Consider the following 17,546-nt stretch of genomic DNA (forward strand, 5'->3'; position numbering starts at 1 on the left):
TATGTGGCCAGAATGACTAAACTGCTTCTCAGGCCCATCTCGGCCATTGGCTCTAGTGGCGCAATGCACCACGGCGCCTGGGTGATCAGGGGGCGCTGAGGGGCGCTGAGGGGCACCCCAGCAAGTGGGGGACCTGTGCGGCAGCCTCCCTTTTCCCTCCGCCAGCCACGCCGCTCAGGGGAGAGCAGGGAGGTGAGCGAGCGGAGCAGGGGCACTAGGACCCTGCTCCGCTCTGCAGGGTCATCCCTCATCCCGGCGCTGCGTTTCATTGGTAGAGGTGACGCCACATGGCAGCAGCTCTACCAATGAAACGCAGCGCCAGGGTTGGCGGGAAGGCTGTCAAACTTCCGAGGCCAGGAGTCGCGCGGCCTCTGAGGCACCTCGGCTGCTCCTGCAAGAAGGCCGCTTCCTTGCTCCAGGCCCGGTGGCGGCGGGGTGGCCCTTCCTCCTCAGGTCCTGCCCCGCGCTCCTCAAGCGGCGCAGCAGAGATGCGGTGGGGCCGGCGGTCATGGGTGTCCTGAGTGGGAGTGCCTCTGGCTTTGGTGGCGGGGCGCTGGGAACCCTTAAGACGGCCCTGCTGCTTCTGGTGCAAGGAACACTGTGACAAGTGCCAGGGCACACAGAAATGACCTTTACCTTACCACCACAGTGGTACCTATTTATTTACTTGTTCTGGTGTGATTCAAACTGCTAGGTGGGCAGGAGCTGGGACAAAGCAATGGGAGCTCACCCGGTCATGCCGATTCAAACTGCCGACCTTACCATCAGCAACCCCAAGAGGCTCAGTTGTTTAGACCACAGGTATGTATGTACGTATTATTATTATTATTATTCCACTTGCAAGAAATCTTTTTGGTTGAGTGTTCAGAACAGGTCACCAAAATAAATGAATGAAAGAAAAGAGGCTAATTTTTCCCAATAAGTTTTTTTTACTGTACATTTTGTAGCAAAAGAGGGGGAGAAAAAAGAAAATATTTTGTTCACAGGGATGTCATTTTCTAAAACTTCAAATAGGAAACATGACAAATAACAAGATCAAATACACAGCCATGTCACAATAGATCTCTGAGCTTTTCTCTCTTAAAAAAAATACATAGAGATATGTGTGTGTATGTGTGTTTCTTCTATCCTTTGCCGCCTTTCTCAGCACATCCCTTCAAAATAATGTGCGATTTCAGAAATGGTTTCCAAGTGGAATGATTCTTGGGAGCAAATAAATACAGAAAAATAGATCTGAATTAAAGGCCGGTTGCTCTCGCTGCTGTAAGTACTGCAAATTTCACAGCTGTCATGATTGAGTGAAGTTGCACATGCATATCCCCAGCAATCCCAGGTCTTGCAGCAATGTGCCTGCAAATGTATCTGGTGATTAGTTTGCAAGCCACAACAGTTGATCTCAAAAGAGCAAGGATCTCGGCATGAGAGAAGGGCTTGTGAAAGTGGTGAGGGGCAAGGGATGAAGCAGCAAAACGATTAAACGTGGGACACCACCTATTCTGCAAAGCATCTTGTTTTCCATGGCTTATTGGAAACATCCCCATAATCAAACATTTCACTGCACAATATGCCTAGAGATCTCAAGTTCTCCTGCTCTTGTTTTGATTGACATTGCTACATGCCATTTGGTGGCACCGAAAGGGTAGGCAAGTCTACATTGTCCGTGCTCAGCTGAACAGAGGGAAACTGCCTAACCTTAGCTGGAAGTGATTTATGAAGAGATAATCAAAACAGTTTTATTTCCCCCCACCCTTTGATTATGAAAACTGGCTTCCTCGCTACCTCCCTCCTCTCAGACATCAAACTCCCTCAGACAGTTCACCAAATTATCTGCAGCCTCCTTACACACTGACAAACAAAGGATCATGAACGGAATGGACAGGGGGGGGGGATCTAAAAAAATATCAACTCCTAGGTTTCTTTTCCCCACCCTAGGATATAAAGATCAGAAGAGGAAAACAAGTGTGCAGTTCTCGAGGAGACTGGTCTTCCTTAATTTGGTGCAGGAAAGAAAAGCAATAAAAATAAACATCAGAGACCTTTTTTATTGTTTCTGGGAGGAAAGAGATAAAAAAAAAATCCTCAGCCAAACCATGGCAAGAAAATTTCCACGTGTTGCTGATTCCATTATGAGATTAAGCCGAGAAGATGGTTTGCACGCATGCTCTTTTTCTCCAGATGCTGTCTTGATGAAGGTTCTTGGACAACCATAGTGGCAGCTGGGCTTATCCTCAGGTCATCTTTATATCCGTGGGAGTCTCCTTTTTAGAAAAAAGAAGAGGGAAGGAATTCCTCTCTGAATGAAACATATGCCGCTTAACCTGTTTTTAATCCTCATTTAAGCTTTTTTGACAGTTCACCAGGAATGCACCCGTGATTTCCTTGAGACATTCACACAAACATAATGAATGTGTTGGATACATTTCATCAGCCTCTCTCTCTCTCTCTCTCTCTCTCTCTCTCTCTCTCTCTCTCTCTCTCTCTCTCTCTCTCTCACACACACACACACACACACACACACACACCTATTAACATTTCATAACCTCTCTTATCCAACTTGATTATCGGACCAATATACGTCTGTGTGCACGCACATGTGTTGTGTGTTTCTCCCATCACGTTTATGGCCTTTTTAACAATCATGGACTTCTGTTATGCTTGGAGGGATTCAGAATGGAACGGAGGGCAACTCTTATTTACACTGTGCTTTCCATCACCCACTCCGAGCTCCCATAAGTTCCCCTCGCCCCTGTCAGCTCACTGTCGTCATACTGCAAAAGCATGCCATTCACTGACAGACTGCGTTTTGTCCAAATGTTTGTGATCTTTTTGGGGTAGTTGCAACACTGAGAGGTGGAAAAGTCTCCCATGTCAAAAGAATGGCTACGCTTAGTTTTACCCTCCAGTGGCAACATGAGGAGGCTACGGAATTTGGACTCATGCTGGCCCAGCAGTGGCTCCTTGTCTGAGTGATGGGCCACTGTTGAAGTTCTGGAGTCTATTGTGTCCTCCTTTTTCTGACACTTCAGTTCCAGGGAGGCAAAGGCTCCCATGAGCCGATCAATGTTGTTGTGCTTTGACCTCGATGGGGGCCTCCACTTACTGGACAATGTGCCCTGCTCACTTTGGAGGCTGTAGCCATCGCAGTCGCGACTATTCACAGAGCTAGAAGAAGAGGAGATGCTGCTGTGTGCAGACTCACAGTTAAACTCCATGAGCTCGTTCCTTACCACCACTTTGGGGTTGACCTGGGGCAGGACCCCGTTCTGAACAGGCTGGGATCCGTTAGTTTGTGAATAGACATTGCTAACGTTAGCCATCTTCCCCGGGGCATTGTTGCAAACCTTGTACCGGACCATGAGTACGACGATGAACACCAACAGAGTTGCCACTATGATGCCTCCGATGATCAGGATCATTGTCCCCCCCAGGAACTGGCTGTGCATGGACTGGCACTGGGGGTAGTCCTCTTTGGTGTAGAACTGGGCGCAGCCCACAATGTTGGTAGCGGTGAGCGTCGTGGCGGTGTCATCCCACATGGCCAGAACGCAAAGATCGTAGCCTGTCCCAGGCACCAGGTTGTTCACCACAAAAGCCTTGTTTGTAGCAGGGATCATCCTTTAAGTGAAAGAAAACAGCATCATTAGTTTAAAATGGGATGGGAAAGTAGTGTGACTGGGGTGGGTGGGGCTAAAGCATTGGACAGCGGCAGAAGCAAATATCTAAATCTTAGTTTATTTCCTCAAATGCATGTGTCAAAAGGCATTTAGCTGTTCATCTCTGAATATGTTTCCTCTACCAATTCTGTCATCACACTCTTTTTCCTCCCTCCCTCCTTACAGTAGAACACATATTATCCAAAATCCTGAAATACTTAATAATATTCACAGCCTCTGGTGTCCCTGCACTCCTTCATTCCTTCCCTTACTCTGACCTTCAAGGTCACTGGTAACCTTGAATCGTGCAGGGGGCTCTAGCCATTCCATTTAATGGGATTAAATCCATGCTAACACACATTATAAATCGGTAAAGTGGTTTTCATTTATTAACCTGGCAATAGAAACTCAACAAGGGGCAATTGCTTTGGTTTAAAGACATGACTGGGTCACTGAGTTATAATCCTGCTAGCAACCAAGATCTAACTACCTAGCTCTCCTTTTCTTGTTAATTTGGCTGAAAGGACAAAGGTGTTAAAATGGGACAAGAAAAAGCCAGGAGGTAGACTACTTCTTTTGTATATGATATATTCTCTCTCTCTCTCTCTCTCTCTCTCTCTCTCTCTCTCTCTCTCTCTCTCTCTCACACACACACACACACACACACACAACCCCATGCTGATCAAGGAATAAGAAAAGCAGAGCATTGTTTCTAACTGGATATGTATCCAGCTGACATAGGCAGTTTACATAATAAGTGATGAATCAGCAAGTTCTTCTTAGGAAACTGTCATCTCTAGAGCTCTGCCTTTGTGACAGCATGGGCTGTAGCCAGGCCCATCTTAATCACATCCAGCGCTGTGGCGCAAAGGTCCCTCCGGTGCCCCCTCCCTTCCCAAAGTTTAGCTTGGGCTGGAGGGCGCCATTGGGGAGGGAGGGAAACTAAGACAGAAGCCGCCGTCGCAGGGACTGGAAGATGGCAGTTGGGATGGGGAGGAGGAGGAGGAGGCGGCAGGCATGGGGCTGTGGGGAAAGGCAACTGGGCTCTTCACGCAGGCGAGGCTGAGGGAAACGCCAATGCCGCGTCCCTGGGAAGCTCCTCTCTCCGCTGCCGCTCTCCTCCACAGCTGCCGCTTGGTGCCAGTTCACCTCCGCGCTCCCCACCCTCTGTCACGAAGCAGCAGGGCGACCCCTGAGGGAGCTGGCTGGCTGCTGTGGAAGGCTGGAGAAGCGCTCCGGCCACCAATTGTGGCGCTGACCAGCCAGAGAGGGACGGGCGGAGGGAGTGAGGGAGGGATGGAGGGCTGATCGCTGCGTGCCCGGGTCGCGGGCAGGCTGCTGCCCCTACTGAGCCATGGCCCCCAGACCTCTTCCCTGGCACCCTCCAACGCCCGGCGCCATGGTTCCCCGCGCCACTAGCCTCTATGGCTAAGACGCCCCTGGTTGTAGCCTGAACTGTGAGCAGGAAGTGAGACAAGTCAATCAGCCAAACCAAACCCTCCTTCTTGTCACCATGTGGACATCTTTATTTTTTCTCTGACCTCCTCCACTAAGCAGCCCTTTACCATTCCAGACTTTAACCGTCCTCACCTACTCCTTGTATTGGGTAGAATAGCAAGGCACTTAAGTGTGGCCACAAAGCAGATTCTCCCCTTAAGGAGAGCATGGGTTGTGGAAGGGTTAACAAGACCTTTTCTGGTCAGTAGGGGCGGGTCAGTTTGGATGGCCACTGAGGGATTGTTGCTGGGGAGAATATTATGCTGCTAATTTTGATTGACAGCCACGGCCATTAAAAGGGTACAAGCAGGTTGCGCTTTCGCTTTTGGGTGCTTGCAAATGGATCTCCCTCCCTCCCTCCCTATATTTAGGGTTTTTCTGCTGCGCTTGACATTGCTGTGCCTCTCATGGGGTCGTCCATATTCGGGGGTCTAGTAGGAATTTTGCCATCTGGCTGATTGGCTGGTGCCAGGTGGTTTTTGCCTACTACATAGCAAAATGTCGCAACTTGTAAGGTTGGCGGTTAGGCATTGGTTCAAATTGGATGGTGGAGGGGTAAGGATTTGGCTGGGCCTGCCCCTCAAATTGCTGCTGCCTTTAGGGGTATTCCGTTAAAGGAATCCTGGGGCTCAATATGTTTGTCCGTACCCCCGCAAGGGGCTAGGACCGCGCATGAGCCTCGGGGACCACCTGGAGGAGAGGTCATAGGGCGTGGTGCCTTGCCCCAGCCTCTCTCAGAGGGTGCTTACCTACCCTGACATCCCCAGTACACTGGGGAGTCAGATCTGTCCCAGGCACAGGACAGATGGCATGGGAACCAATGCCTAAGGAACCACTCACATTCAGTTGTATTTAAATAAAGTTGTGGCCAAAATTAATGTCAAAAACCAAAACTTAATTTCCGTGTGATGTGTGAAATTATTTGGTGGGAAGTCTTGGTACCTCGGCACGCAAACCTATTTTTTACAAAACCAATTGTGCTTTTAGTTAAAGTTTAAGAAAGGCAACACATTAAACAGTTTTTGAGAAGAAAAAAACTTTTTTTAAAAAAGCAATTTTATGATTGGAGTAGCTGTTCAATTAAATAGAAGCAAATAAAAAAATAACTAGAGATAAACACATGCAGTCCTTTTTTTCTAGAAAAATAGGTGCTGGTACTCACCATGAAGTTTTTACAGTAATTGCTACACTCTCATATTACATACCCATGAAAAAGAGGACATTTCTTGGAATAAGAGGACATATGGCAACCCTACGTCCTGTTGCAATTCACCTTGGATCAGGCCATGACCCACTAGTGGGTTCTGACCCACCTATTGAACACCAGTGGTGTAGACCAGGGTTTCCCAAACTTGGGTCTCCAGCTGCTGTTGGACTAAAACTCCCATCTTGCTTAGCTAGCAGAGCCAGTGCTCGGGGATCATGGGAATTGTAGTCCAAAAACAGCTGATGACCCAAGTTTGGAAAACCCTGGTGTAAACAATATTGAAGCAGATAGACCAATGCTCTGCTTCAGAATAAGGCAGCTTCAAATTTTTCCTAGTAGGCAATGTGGCCCATACAGATACAAACTTAGAATAGTTGAATAACAGGAGATTCTGTTTAACACAGGCAGCTTAATAAGTACAGCAGATTTCTGAAGTCTACATGGGTCTCCTGTCAATGTAGCGCTGCATATTAAGAATAGCTCAGAGTGGAAAAAAGAACAAGATAAAGCTCTCTCCTCCCCACTGTCCCTATTGTTCCTCATCCACAGCAACAAAATCTGTGGAATGAGGGCATATTCACAAATTGCATTTTAAACCAAAGATCGGTTCTTCAGCATGCTATATATAGAAACAGTTCCTCAAGTATTAGTTGCTAGCCATACTTTTCAGTTACAAGATAATAACAAAACTTTCCAGCACAGAAATTATGATAGAACTCTTGGAAATGTTCCTTCATAGCCAGTGAGCCTTATTTGCATCTGGTAATACATTGCGTTCTAGGGTCTCTGAAGAGAAAGAAATCTGCGTAATGAGGCTAGACAGCAATAAGGAGGAAGCCCACAGTCATGGAGCAAAAGTTAAAAGTGGTGGGAGTACTTTTATTTAGGATGGACCTTTATTTAGGCCCCAGCCACAACTTACATTTAAATAAGTATATTACCTTTAAACAGTCATGGCTTCACCAAACGTTTCCTGGGAAATGTAGTTTGTTAAGGGTGCTTGACACACTACGGAAATATGTAACTGCTCTCTAATATCACTCTCCATACTCAAGGACTCGAAAGTGGCCAATGTAACACCAATTTGGAGAAAGGGACCCAGAAGAGTTCCTGGAAATGATGGGCTGGCAAGCTTAATGACTGTCCTGGGAAAATAGGTGGACCACCTGACACCAAGACTACCTTCACTGTACTCTTTTTGGCATTTTTGTTTAGACAAGTATATCCAGATTTCCGTGCACTGCTCTGGTTTGCCAGAAGCAGCTTTGTCATGCTGGCCACATGACCCGGAAGCTGTCTGCGGACAAATGCCGGCTCCCTCGGCCCATAGAGCGAGATGAGCGCCGCAACCCCAGAGTCGGACACGACTCGACCTGATGGTCAGGGGCCCCTTTACCTTTACCTTATCCAGATATGCAGAAGTTACATGTGTTTTCTTTCTTTTTAACTCCTGTTAGGTTTAATTGCAAAATAATTTCAATATTTTACAGTATATTATGTTTTAAACTTAGATGTTTTCTTACAATCATGCAATATGTGTGTGTGTGTGTGTGTGTGTGTGTGTGTGAGAGAGAGAGAGAGAGAGAGAGAGAGAGAGAGAGAGAGAGAGAGAGAGAGCTTGTTAAATAAATAAATAAATAAATAAATAAATACACAAAATCATTTCTTTTCTTCCTCATGGAAAAATAAAATTAATGAATATTTTCTCTCTCTCTGCTGGTGACTGAAGAGTTCATTCACACTTCTGGATGAAGCAAGCAGCAGCTCCATCTCCTTACCTTAGCTGAAGTGTGAAACTAGTTGCTTGGGATTAATCGTACTTTAATCCTTTTTAAAAATTCGCACCACCTTCATCTGAGATATGATTTAGCCACTCCTTATAAGCCATGCTGAATCCTTTGAGGACGTCTCTGCCTTTGCTGGTTCCGTTTGATTACAAAGCAGAAAGCTAGAGGTGGTGTTTCATATAATATTCTGTGTTTATATTCCGTGGAGTTGCCACCACGGATGTCTTGAAACTGGATGAGGTTTCTTTCTTCTCTCCCCCCCCCCCTGTACCCACATTCTAAACTAGGGTGGGGGAACTTTAAGCATTTCCCTCTTGCCTTCAAGATGGAAGAAGGCACCCATTTCCCTTTCCCTCCTGTATTCCTCAGGTGCAGCACCATTTCCATTCAGCTATTCTTCTCCCGACAAAAAACTATGCCATTTGTCTTGCTGTCTGCTGTAGCAGAATTTTACATAATGAGTGAATGGCGTCATTATGTTATTCCCCAAAGTTCATTTTGATGCAAAGGAAATGCACTGCGAATGTGGGGCAGGGGACACACACACATTGTTTATTGCATGGAAACAAAAACAGCAAATATCTACCACATTTGCAGTGTTGTTTTCCAGTCTGAACATGAGAAAAAAATGCTAACATAGGTCATTTCTGTCCCTGGTTCCATTTTCATCAGAATTATCTAGCATCCCTGCTGCCCGGGCCACTTACCTTTCTGTCCAAGCCACATCCCTTAACTAATCCTGCTCTGCACTGGCTTTTCCTGAACTGGGATGTGTCCTTGAATTGCCATCATGCTCTCGCTTGATGGTGTGTATAAACCTCTGACTATTGCATGGCTGTAATGCAACCAACCATACAAAGCTAAGAACCCAGTCTATTGTTTTGCTCATCTTTGTCTCTGGCTCTCTCACCAATGGTATGCAGCCCCCCAAAAGCTCTCCATCAAGGAATGTGGTCTTTGGACTGAAGGTTTCCCACCACCATCCTAAATCATACAATCATAGAGTTGGAAGAGACCACAAGGGCCATCCAGTCCAACCCCCTGCCAAGCAGGAAACAGCATCAAAGCATTATTGACTTATGCCTGTCAAGCCTCTGCTTAAAGACCTCCAAAGAAGGAGAGTCCACCACACTCCTTAGTAGCAAATTCCACTGCCGAACAGCTCTTACTGTCAGGAAGTTCTTCCTAATGTTTAGGTGGAATCTTCTTTCTTGTAGTTTGAATCCATTGCTCCATGTCCGCTTCTTTGGAGCAGCAGAAAACAACCTTTCTCCCTCCTCTATATGACATCCTTTTATATATTTGAACATGGCTATCATATCACCCCTTAACCTTCTCTTCTCCAAGCTAAACATACGCAGCTCCCTAAGCCGTTCCTCATAAGGCATCGTTTCCAGGCCTTTTGACCAAACCCTACCCAAACTACTTTTCTCCATTGCAGGGGGTAGGACTAAATGATCATTGGAGCCCCTTCCAATTACATGATTCTACTTTTCTTTAACCCCTTCATGGATCACTGCCTTGACGTGGCAAAGGGGCTTGAGCTATGCCGTGCAGGGCCACCCAAGACGGACAGGTCATAGCCGAGTTTAGACTAAATGTGATCCACCTGGAGAAGGAACTTAAATATGTGGAAGCATAAGCAAGTAAGCTTGTTAATGAACTGTTCCCTTTCCACTACTCATTTCTCAACGAGGCCTTGTTTTATGCAGCAAAGGCACAACCCACTTATTGCTTTTTGTGGCTACAGTGGTACCTCGCAAGACGAAATCAATTCATTCCACGAGTCGTTTCATGTTGCAATAATTTCGTCTTGCGAAGCGCAGTTTCCCATAGGAATGTACTGAAATTTAATTCATGCATTCCTATGGGGAAAAAAGAAGCAGGGGGGGGGGGAGGCGCCGACTCACCCGCCACGGCCAGAAGTCTTCAGGGCTCTGGAGAGGGGGAAGCAGAAGGAGGGCTAGGGGTCTCCCCCCGCCGCAACCTCCGCTTCTTCAGGCGCCGCCGCTGTTCCCACCAAGGGCCGCCTGGCGAGCCCCACTGCTGCTCCTGCTGGATCCCGCCAGCCCGCCGGGGAGGAGCCATGGAGGCCGCCATGGCCACCGAGGAGGGCAAGGCTGGAGCCATGGAGGCTGCTGAGGAGGGCAAGGCCAGAGCCGCGGAGGCCGCCATGAGCGCCGTGCCGCCACAGGAGGCAGAAGCGGCGGCCGTGGACGTCACCGGCGGAGTCCTAAAGGTAAGCAGCAGCAGCGGCTTCCCTTCCCGTCACGAGACTGCTTTGTCTTGCGAAACACGGCCATAGACAGCTTCGTTTTGCGAGTCGTCCAAAAAAAATTGCAAAGCGCTTTCGTTTTGCGATTTTTTCATTGCACGAGGCATTCGTTTTGCGGGGTACCACTGTATTTCTTTGGGTGCTAGGTGTTGCCCAGAAGGGATGGGATCACCCGCCTCAGAGGATTCATAGGACAGAGATGGCAACAGTAAGCTGAACTTAGGGATGAAGGAATAATAATGACAGGGGAGGGGAAGAGATCAGCTTCAGTAGATGGAATTGAGAAGAGGGATCCTGACATTTTTTTTTTTTTAGAGAGGACAAAAATGTGTAATGTGGCCAAAAGTGATAGAAACCTGCTTGTATTATTTATAATATTATGAAATGAGCTCTGCTATTTTTGGGGTCTCTTTACTTAACACAAAGTGCAAAACTACAAGAATATCTATGTCAGGGGAATGGAATGCATAGCTACTACCAACTGGGCAAATGGTCTATTGATTTGAGATGCTTATCCAAATAGGCCTCTGAACCAAATAATCATATCACTGCAGAACTGAGGTATAGCATCCATAGCTGGATGCGAATCTAAGGGCTGGGCTAAATGTGTTATAAAATGCATTATTTGCTGATATGTGTGTGTTTTAAAGGCATCATGGGGGTGGTTTTCATCATAACTGCCATGTGCAAGGATGGTATTTAACCCTTTCCTCTTCTGCTGCAATCTCAGTGACCCTTGCCACTGCACCAGTTATTTAACCCAGGGAGGAAAGCATCTATTGGTGCCAGTGGAAGCTGTGGTGCAGCAATTTTCATCAAAAGCACAGCAGGGATGGAAATGGTTAACTCCCTCTGGAAACATGCAATGTTCCTGACCATAATTACTTCATACCTGCAAGGATGATTTTTTTTAAAGGATACCGTAGCAAGTGCAGCATCACATATAATCTGGTTTAAAATGTGCATATGAATGCCATTCCTGAACAGTGTGATATTTCCAAAAGGCAGTACAGTATACCATAATACTAGGGGCATTGGCCACATTGGCTTTGGGGGGGGGATTTGTCCCCACCCTTGTAATCCGAACTTTGGTGAGGAAATGGCATGAAAAATGGATGCAAGATTTGGAGGAGAAAACTCAATCCAATAAAGATTTATAAAATTCCCAGATTGATGCAGAACTGTGGAGAACTGAGTTTAAAATAGGAATATTGAGAAACTGAGCAAGAATGGATCTAAGAGATTGATTAATCTCTCCCCTAAATGGACCCAGTTTTTATTTGCTTGAGCAAATAACCATGACAGCCATGGTTTCTTTTAATTGCAAGCCCAGACATACCAAGAGTCTTAGAGTTAAACCTGTACACCTGCCTTCCTGAATCTAAGATTATGGGAGAATAGTTGTGGCATCTTTGAAGGTAACATTTTAAAATATCAAGGCAGAATCAGATCTGTGTTTCAGAAGCATGTGCATTAGAGGCGGTCACCAATCCAATGACACAGAAGTTGTTGTCTCTACAGTGCATCACAAGATCTCCACCCTGGTTAAATGCTAGTAATTTTGGAATGTGGATGCCCCAATTAAAGTTTGTTCAGAGTTTTGAGCTCCCATGGGGACACCAACCCAGATTACAGCTAAAATGCTTGGGACGTTATCAAATCCTGCCCAGCTACCGCTTTTCAAAAGAGCCCCCTTGGCTCTTTATTTCATCCCTGATGCCACACCCGCACGGCTAATGTTCCATGATTAACAGCACCAGGAGTGCAGAGCAGCTGCAAAAGGATGCACTGTGTGATGGAGCAAAACAGGAATTGGAGGGGCCTCTCTCAGCTGCGTGTGTTGGGGATAATCAAAGAGTCATCAATATCCCAGAGTGAAAATGTGTCTGCATTGATTTTAGGTGTGAAGACTCTTAAGAGCTACCATCAATCACAGCCGACTAGTAATACGTTTTGAGGAGGGAGGGTTATTTCAGAGAGTGTCTCAAAAATAGTCTTGAGATTGGGTAACTTCATGAAAAGTAGATAATCTTCTTCAGACATGGGAGCACCACTTTTGCTTGTATTTGTTAACTCCCAGAGTATCTGAATACTTTCTCATTCAACCTGAAGTGCTCATATTGCAGATTCATATGGCATGGAGAAAGTGAATGTAGAAAAAAAAATTCTCTCTCTCTCTCTCTCTCTCTCTCTCTCTCTCTCTCTCTCTCTCTCTCTCTCTCTCTCTCATAACACTAGAACTTGTGGACCTCTAATGAAGCTGAATGTAGGAAAATTTGGGACAGATAAAAGGAAGTCTTTACATGGTGTATAACTATGGAAGTCACTCCCACAGGAGGAAGTGATGGCCATCAACCTCAATGGCTTTAGAAGAGAACAGATTCATGGAGGAGAGGGCTATATTCTGCCTCCACAGTCAGAGGCAGTAATACTTCTGAATACCAGGTGTTGAAACTACAGAAGGGGGAGAGTGCTTTTGTGGCCCAAACCCTCATTGTAGGTTTTCCACAGACATCTGGTTGGCCATGTGAGAATGTGATGCTGGACTAGATGGGCCATTGTACTATTATGCCTCCTTCCTGTCAAGGACCGTGCTGAGGAGGGCCACACTGAGGAGGAATGGTGAGAGCCACCCCCTCCCCCTGTTGCTGCTCCTGAATATTCCCAGGAGCAGGAGGAGAGTATAGATTTGGAACAGTGGTTTGCAGAAGCTGGGAAATATTGGACGGGGAACAGCTAGGTGAAGAAACACTGGAAGAAAGAGGGTTAACAGATTAACAATCTCTAGAAAGCCCAAGGTCAAGAAGAGCTTAGAAAGTCTCAGAAGAGAAAGCATAGAGGTTACAAACTCAGATTACAAAACATAGGAGTGATGTAGATTAATAGGGACAGAAGGGAGTGTGATCCTTAATTGGGAGCACTGCCATTTCTAGGAGATGTGTTCTTTGTTCTCTCACTGTGATTATTAAAGTTTCTAACTTGTAAGACGTTCCTTTCTTTGATCTTCCGATCTACTGCCATGGGGGGGGGGGTAGGATTTCATGAAATCGTTTTGATTTCTAGATGATTGGGTTACCTGTCAGACTTGGCCTGCAGGGGGTGGGGTGGGGTGGGATAGGGATCCAGCCCACAGGCTGTATTCAATTCTCAACTCCTGCTTCAGAAGATTCTCAGCAAACTGAATGGGCATGGAGCAAGTTAGGCATGTATTTTCTGCTCAAGTCCAGGCACTTTGTCACTTCTCCCACTCTTATCCTATTCTGAGATTCATGGGCAATTCAGGCTTGGCAAATTCTGATACAAACCGACCTGATTTGCAACTCCCAGACTAATGTGTTGATTAGAGTTGAGCTCTTTACCAGCTTTCACACTTCCTAAAAATTCCAACGAGCTTCTTAGCACCAAAAATGTATCAGAAATTATTTTGTGTTAAAATATATTTTAAAAGGGACCAATACAAAAAAATTGCATTCCTATTTAAATAAATATTTAAAAGTAAATTATGTTGTGCAGATATTAAAAAAAATACAATTAAGACAGAAATGGAATGGGATTTTTGGGGGGTGAAAAGTTGTGGACATGGATATGGACAGGAAATAGACAGATCTACTCTTCCTAAGAGTCTCACTTTCTGCCATCAAGGTTGTGTCATAGGGCCCTCTTATTTTCTCGTATTGCCCTATGGTGGGGGAATGGGGATTCCTAACCATAATCAAGACACTTACTATGAGGAGCTGCTACCCACTCATGGAAGTTATTTCTGCCTCCCGGGTAGGGATGGATAAACCCAACCATTTAATTTTCCCCATTTTTCCCAGTCTTGAGTTCTCCATGCCTCTTCATGAGTTTGTGCTTTTAAAAAAAATAAAAAATAAAAAATAAAGTTCTCATGAAAATTCATCAGGATTGTAATGTAAATTTCTCCTTGATTGCAATTTTGCCTAATGTACACATTTCTGCAAAACAATTTCCCCTACTATGAAGTATTTTCCGGTGTTATTTTCATGCACATACATGCCTTTTTATGCAGATTTTACCCTAGTAGGTGTATTCTTGTACACATGACTTGGCTGCTGGATCCCACTGCATAAGTCTGAATTTTAAAGGATGACTATGCTTTGGTTCACTTACTTTCAGAAAGTGTGAATTATATAGATTTGCCTTGAAATGCAAGTGGAATTGAATTCCCCCCCCCAATCCCCCCTCCCAGAGAGGCTTCCCACAAACTCCAAGATTCACAGCTCTACACATTTTTCTGGTCCGAGTCTAATAAAATTAATCTTGCATTTGCCCCGAGCACTGTAACATTAATGAATCATATAACTGGAAATAAATATATATCTCCCATTGCCTCTGATTCCAGCTCTCCTCTTTGATTTCCTCCTTGACAATCTGCACCCCCTGGTGTGCTCTCTCAGTACATATCAGTAACATACCATGTGCTCTTGAGGACCCAGCACAGCATAAATGGCATTTTTGCAATGTTTTAACTAGGTCTGTGGCATCATTAAGCAAATTAGGAAATAAAAAGGCTCCGGAAAGCCAGCAGGAAACCTTTAATTCTCAGGTTTGTTGTGGACTTTCAATGCTATTCCTGATGAGAACTTAGTGCTCATTTATCCTGTTTTCAACCAATGGACTAAGTCACATGTTAACATCCTGGTATTAAGGTTAAAGGGCGGGGCAAAGGGGGAATTGATTAGGCTAATTGGGTTGGCTACTCAGTTCCTATTCTCCCATCATAGGGTAAAAGATAAGAAACTTTCTGTTCTTTAATTGAGCTGGGCAGCTTGGAAAGGGTGGCTTTACAAAAAAAAAAGCCTTGTTTAAAGGCATCAGATTGCAAGAGACAACTGACCATTTGGAACAGAGGTGTGGGAATTTTTCCAGACTGCATCCCACTTAGGCAAACTTTGGGAGTGTGGAATGGCAATGGTTGGCAGGGCTGAAAGCTAAAAGTGGGTAGCTCTTTGTACAATAGGCTACATTCAAGCCATACAAATGCCAGAGGTTTCCATACCTCCATCCAGTCAAGCAAGAGCGACTATCACATTCTAGCCTGCCTAAAGCATTTGAAGAGAGATGTGGAGCAGGGCCAGGGAGGAGATGTGGCCTAGAGAGTCTCAGGGCCCAGACATAGAGGCCTGTAGGGCTCATAGAGCCCCCACTCCTACCACCCTGATTTAGAGGAAGAAACATTTAATGACTAATTAGATTTTTATCAAATAAAGGTGCTGTGTTTCCCAGGGCTAAAGCTGAGTAAATGTGGGTTTACTTCCTTTTCATAAGAAGGATAATGAATGTTGACGGGTGAAATGCTTTGTCAAATATAATTCAGCATGGGCATGTTGAAGTTTTTGCTGTGTCCTTTTAGATCAGGGTTCATATTTCTAGAATGTTCTGCTCAATAAAATATGGTATTGCCACCATCACCACCTAGAGTTGCCAGACTCAATAGAGGACAGGACTTCTGTGCCTTTAATTGCCCTGCTCTCTTTTGAGTCTGGAAACCTTAAAGAGAAAGCAGCAGACCCTTTGTTTAATTTCCAAGCAAAGGGTCTGCTGGTTTCTCTTTAAGGTTTCCAGACTCAAAAGAGAGCAGGGCAATTAAAGGCACAGAAGTCCTGTCCTCTATTGAGTCTGGCAACCCTATCACCACCTTTGCCTAAAAGAGTTATCTAAGAGCGAAGCACTGAAATTGGGAGAGCAAAGGCATACAAATCTTTGCTGTGTAGTTTATGAACCTGAAGCCCATAGGCATAGAAGATGGCATACAGAAGTGAAGGTTATTCGGCTGCAGGGGGTCCAATGCATTAAAAGAGGCAGCAGGGCCACACTGTGGACCACACCTCCCTGTTGTCATGAGAATATAACCAGAATCTTGCTGAATCATACCAAAGACTCATCTAATTCAGTCCTATTGTGGCCAACCTGCTACCTATGGGAAGTCCATTGGAATTGAGTGCTGGTGTTGGAGCAGGAGAAGTTCCCACATGCAGCTGTTACATCCTATATGGAAATATAAAGCATGGTCAACAGCAACAATTTGAAGTCCAAATTGATTCCAATGAATTTTGAGTCATGGCCACCTTTGTGGCTCCTTTGAAAGAAGGAACGCTGTGCTTCTCCTTATTCTGCAGCTGTATTCCTCAAAAACATGAAAAGAGCAATCACATATTCTATAATGGATTGTTCTGTGCACCTATGAGGTTTCTTTTCAGTTCCATCATGTCAACACATGGTACCACACCATTGAGGGTCATGGACACAGAAGATTTAAAAATGGCTATAGAAGGAACCTGTCTCACATATGTAGGATTGTTCAGCAGAGACCAAAACTGTTCCTTCCTGTACTTCGTACAATCACCTTTTTTAATAAAAAAACAACAACCAAAAAATCCAGACACTTCCCTTGGGACACAGTTCCACAGCCTAATAAATTTCAACATTAATTAATGTTCCCTCATGCACAGAAATCTCACACGCCTTTTCTTTCTCTTTGAAGCTCAGGGGGAATGTTCATTATCTCTATCTGTCTTGCTCACCATTTCCTACCAGGCTTATCAAGGCCCCTTTGACTTTCTCTTTTCTTCCCCCTTTCTCCAAATGAGTTGAAGAGAGCATAATCAAATTAGGAAATAATAATGAGGCAACATGTACCATGGGTTTCATCTGACAAGTCAAATTCTCCAAAGGGCATCTGGATGTGTGAGTGATGAGAAGGCAGGATTCAGAAATATGGGGAGGGAGTTGGCTCTAATGATAATTGGCCTATGAAAAGGCAGAATTAAGACTCAGCTTGTGTGTGGTGAAAAGAGGAAATGCATTTTTTTAAAAAGGAAAGAAAGAAAATATGCAACAATTACATCGTTGTCTGCTCTAGGGACTGTGAGACATCTGCAAATAAATGACTTATTTCAGTTATTTCTAATGAGCTTAATGAGCTTCAGGAGACAGAGGCCCAACTGGAAGGCATAACCTAAGTTTGACTTTTACTCCCTTGGTATCTCTACTGATGATATTGCTGACTCACTCCATGTGGGTGTCTGCAAGGATCCTAACCTCAATATGAAGGACATGAGAGCCAGTGTGGTGTTAGAGTGTCGGACTAGAACCTGGGGGGCCAG

The 17,546-nt window shown here is 45.1% G+C and overlaps 1 protein-coding gene across 1 annotated transcript in view; it reads right to left on the minus strand.

Annotated features, from left to right (window-relative positions):
- Positions 1-2,693: 2,693 nt before the first annotated feature.
- The window catches only part of LRFN2 (leucine rich repeat and fibronectin type III domain containing 2), a 58,288-nt gene continuing 43,435 nt past the window's right edge, over positions 2,694-17,546 (minus strand). The window contains exon 2 of the mRNA XM_035110660.2: positions 2,694-3,615. Within this exon, the coding sequence (XP_034966551.2) occupies positions 2,694-3,615 (922 nt within the window). The remainder of the gene's footprint in view (positions 3,616-17,546) is intronic.

Source organism: Zootoca vivipara, chromosome 3 (genome assembly GCF_965207765.1).
Source record: "Zootoca vivipara chromosome 3, rZooViv2.hap1.1, whole genome shotgun sequence".
Taxonomy (NCBI): Eukaryota; Metazoa; Chordata; class Lepidosauria; order Squamata; family Lacertidae; genus Zootoca; species Zootoca vivipara.